This window comes from Loa loa (genome assembly GCF_000183805.2).
Source record: "Loa loa unplaced genomic scaffold supercont3.92, whole genome shotgun sequence".
NCBI classification, from domain to species: domain Eukaryota; kingdom Metazoa; phylum Nematoda; class Chromadorea; order Rhabditida; family Onchocercidae; genus Loa; species Loa loa.
This window is the reverse complement of record NW_018108272.1, coordinates 193,214-197,440: the sequence shown is the minus strand read 5'-3', so window position 1 is coordinate 197,440 and position 4,227 is coordinate 193,214. Positions and strand designations below refer to the sequence as shown.

At 33.1% G+C, this 4,227-nt stretch overlaps 1 protein-coding gene across 1 annotated transcript in view; it reads right to left on the bottom strand.

Annotated features, from left to right (window-relative positions):
• Nucleotides 1-4,227, bottom strand: part of LOAG_17560 (Na-dependent Cl/HCO3 exchanger) — a 15,100-nt gene that overhangs the window by 6,246 nt on the left and 4,627 nt on the right. The window contains exons 5-13 of the mRNA XM_020450220.1: nucleotides 3,257-3,451; nucleotides 2,930-3,034; nucleotides 2,638-2,712; nucleotides 2,365-2,493; nucleotides 1,909-2,139; nucleotides 1,432-1,662; nucleotides 1,158-1,286; nucleotides 944-1,066; nucleotides 566-694 (exon numbers count right to left, since the gene is read on the bottom strand). Coding sequence (XP_020306142.1) covers nucleotides 566-694; nucleotides 944-1,066; nucleotides 1,158-1,286; nucleotides 1,432-1,662; nucleotides 1,909-2,139; nucleotides 2,365-2,493; nucleotides 2,638-2,712; nucleotides 2,930-3,034; nucleotides 3,257-3,451 — 1,347 coding nt within the window. The remainder of the gene's footprint in view (nucleotides 1-565; nucleotides 695-943; nucleotides 1,067-1,157; nucleotides 1,287-1,431; nucleotides 1,663-1,908; nucleotides 2,140-2,364; nucleotides 2,494-2,637; nucleotides 2,713-2,929; nucleotides 3,035-3,256; nucleotides 3,452-4,227) is intronic.

Here is a 4,227-nt window from a genome sequence, read left to right as displayed (position 1 = left end):
TTTTCGAGGTTTCAGTATAGCAATTTCAGTATTCCATAACGATGCCTACACCAATTAGTGATGAGTCCTTTTAACTTTTCAAATAATTTAAAATGATGTCCGAGATTTTTCTCTACTTTAAATTGGATGACATTCCTATCTATATTTTAAATAATATTTTTAATATAAGGAATAACATTTCTAAATAATATTTCTAATGTAAATATTTCTAATTTAAATAATATTTCCAATACAAAGCAAAACTCGGTAAAGAAATCTCTTATTTGCGGAAAGTAACGATCTGTAGAGCATCAGGGATCGACAGAATTACCTTTCGAATACTTTGTTTTTTTCTTTTTTTTTTCAAATCGAATGAATTTTGTTATATTTCGAATGAATGATATTCAGTTTTTAAGAGCTGAATTTCAATAAAGTTTTTTAAAGAAAAAACAGAAAAATCATTTGAAAGTTTTACTTACCTAAGGGAACTGTTCCCTCACTCACTGAATGTTTTATCTTTTCTCGTTTTTTTTTTTGTTCCCGAAAGAATTAAGGGAAAAAAGGAAACAACATGAAATGAAAGTACCTTGAAGAGAGTTGCTAATGTAAATGTGCCCAACATCAGTACTAATGACATCAAAAATTTATCATAAAGTACAAAGCATCCATCTCCTTCCAATGTACCGTACAATTTTCCACACCGATCAAAACCAACCTGAACTTGAGTAACATTGGAGAACTAGTCCAATAAAGAAACAATTCATTTTCATACTTATTTTTCAAGTAACATCCTTTCATTGCTCTGAGAACCTTATCGCTCAGTGGGGCAGAAGTATAGGAAATCTATTCAAAGGAGAAAAAAAAATTCAAAGAATTTAAATTTTCTTCAGAACTATAAGACAGCATCACTTAGATTAATCGGGTTTTATGAGAGAAGAGCATATGACTGCCAAAGAATTCTTACCTGGGAATAATCGAGAAATGTACTGTTATGAACGATATCCTTCCAGCTGTTTTTCTCGATGACACCTAGCGCTTTCACTATAGAAACATCTTTCCCAATACAACGACATATCGCATGTGGATTCTGAAATGCTATGCCTAATACAAAAAAGTCTAACAAACAAAACTCAACGTTTAGAAAAATGGAATTCTGAAAAAAAAAGCAAAAATCTCACCGTCTTGTTATACTCAACTATGTCTAGTTGCGTTCTGATCTTGACAAGTTTCATTATTGCTTCATAGATGAAAATAACGGCTATTAAAGTTGCAAAAGATTCTTCCGTAAAGCGTGTTATATATGATACCTAAAAATAATCGTAAAGTTATCTCGAAATATTAATGTTTATTTCAAATATGATGTATTCTTCAGGAAACTGCCCTAAATAAAATCTGAGTACCACCTGAACTGCATTGAAAAAAGGAAATGAAGAATTTAGATACAAAACAAACCAGAGCGCTAGCATCCGTAATAACCATCACAAATAAGATGAAGGCAGTCCAAATATGAATCCAGAAACGAAATGAGAGGTAGTCAAGATTCAAACTAGCACACAAATCGAACACGATTGTTTCAAATACCAGAACTGGTCCTGTGGAACCAATTATTGTAAGAGGCTGACCACTGAATAAATGATAGATAACACCGCAGATTGCACCACCAAATAAATTTTCCATTGCTGCCTAAAGGAAATGCTCCAAAATGTTATAAAATCACTTGACAGCACTTATCTGATGTAAACTTATTCGCGAAAATTCCATCAAGGCATCTTTTCTTCATCTTATTATAACCTCGTAATAAATCCAATAATGGGCATTTGAGTATCATACATCCTTCGAAGACTACCAAAACATGCAATAACTTATAGTACCAGCAAATATATGAGAATTCTAGACTTAAAGAAAATCGAAATCTCAACAAAACATTACCATTCTTTGATGTGTTGCTTCTTCCAGCAGTCCTCCAAAGGTAACAATAGGTGCAAGCAGTGCAAAATACATGAAACAAAATGTAGCAACACATTGCAAATTTAATGAATCGGTAAAATCGGATAAGTACCAGGGAAGTTTGCGTCTTATATCCATTTTTAAACCACCAAATATGTGACCAGTTCGTTTTAAGGCCGGGTCACTGGCGTGAGAATCCTCCTCCTCCACTTCCTGCAACTGCATATTTCTTATAGCATCTAAATGTATAGTCTGCACATCTGTCCACATATTCTATCCTTGTTTCAACCTTCCCTATTTTGTTAATTAGTCATACTCATTTCCAAAATCAATTGATTATCCAATTTTTTTTCCGAGAATTAACCAGAAGTTTCGACACTGATAAAAGTTTTCCATTTTTATAGAAGTATTGCATTTTTTCACAAAACTAATCATTGCCTTTTTCGGAGCGGGAGTTTTAGTAAGCAATAATTCATCACCATGCTTTCGTTTATCCTGTGATGGTACCTTATTTGGTGGCTCAATTCTGATATTTGGATCCCATTCACCGGGTGGCAATACTGTAACCTGAAAAAGAATAACTATATAAACTTGCAGCGGCCTGAAACAAAATTGATGCGTACCATGCTGTTCAGGATAATGCTTTAGGGTCGAGACTCGAAAATTTAAGTGTAGTACATTAGTGAGGGAGCAAATATAATGAAAACAAACTTGATCCAAAAATTCGTCAATGCCGTCCAAAAGATCATCACTATTCCGAGCCTTATACGCAACATCATGAAATATCTGGAAAAAAGAGGCAGAATGTACAAAAAGAGAAACACATTTTTCGAATCACTGAGTTAATATAAAGTAACTTATATGAGCAGTGCCAAACAATAATCACTAAATTACATTCTATGCCCCAATTTTATATAGTAATTGGAGTTATTTATAGTAATTTAAATCTAACTATAGACAAGAATTGTATTAAAATTTATAATAATTGAAAAGATTGTCGAACCTCGTCAGACATAAGCGTAGCAATTGCACGCCCGATTTCTCTGTACTGCGCGACATTGCCAATGGGACCTAATAAAACGAAAAAAAATCGGGTTGGGACCGGCACCTAAAATAAAAATTAAAAGAATAAGCTGAATGCTGACTTATTGCAAGTCAATGCAGAAAAAATAATAGTAGCAACAAATCAGCAGAAAGCGTGACATGACGGCACTAAATACGTGCATTATTCATACCGTTCCAGAAGTTCAAAAAATTCTGAATTTTAAAACAATAACTGAAGAATTATCAGAAAATCGAATAAATTCGATTGTAAAAAAGAAAAGCTTACTTCAGTGAGATCGCCGAGAGTTGTGGCAATTTTTAATCGGACAAAAGCAGTGATATATCGGGTCAGAAAGTCCACTTCACCGACCAATACATTTGATGCTTCCGCTCCAGATGGTAATTTTTTCATGAAATGCAGATTTCCTTTTACATCGGCATGAGAACCCTCACGCGTCATCTCCTTCGGCGTTGATCCGACCTGGAATGCAAACAGAAGTCGAGTGAAAAATCAAGAGGAATGATGCCACACAATTCAATTTATATAATTGAACTCATGTTCCGTACTAATTGTTATTACTTAATTTTTACTCTTTACTAAACTTCGAAAAACAACGGTTCCCGACCATGTTCGGATGAGATCAAAGGCCTTCGTGAAATTTCATTAAGGGTTAATACCTCCACCAAAAAATTAATTTCCAACTTTTAACCAATGCAACCGCCTAGTCTGATTATTCATTAGTCAAACTCTAGCTGAAAATTCTCGAAACTTCAATTAATTACAAATAATTCAGTAATCCTTTCAATAAAATTATGAACTAATTTAATAAAATATATTCTCCACCACCGAAAGTGACAAGTGAAGAAATAAGTTATGCGAAATTCCTCATTCATTATCAAAAATTTCAATTTTCAGAGGGATTACTTCCGTTGGAAATGGAACCAAAAGTTTCTCTCATAAGAGTAGTTGACAAAGAAGTATAGTCACTTCAAGTGAGATCATTTCACATGAATATGCATTGCGTATGCCCATTACTTCAAGTAACTCATCCAGAAGGTCATTATGCCTAAAGCATCAACCACTTTAATATGCAATATAACATATAAATACATAAGTGGAAATATTTTGTTTTCCATATGTTCACTTTAGGTATGCAAAATGAATGACATTTATATGTTGACTATAGCTTGTAAGCATAAATATGCGTTGAAGTTTTCTGCTATATATATATATATATATATATATATATATACTAA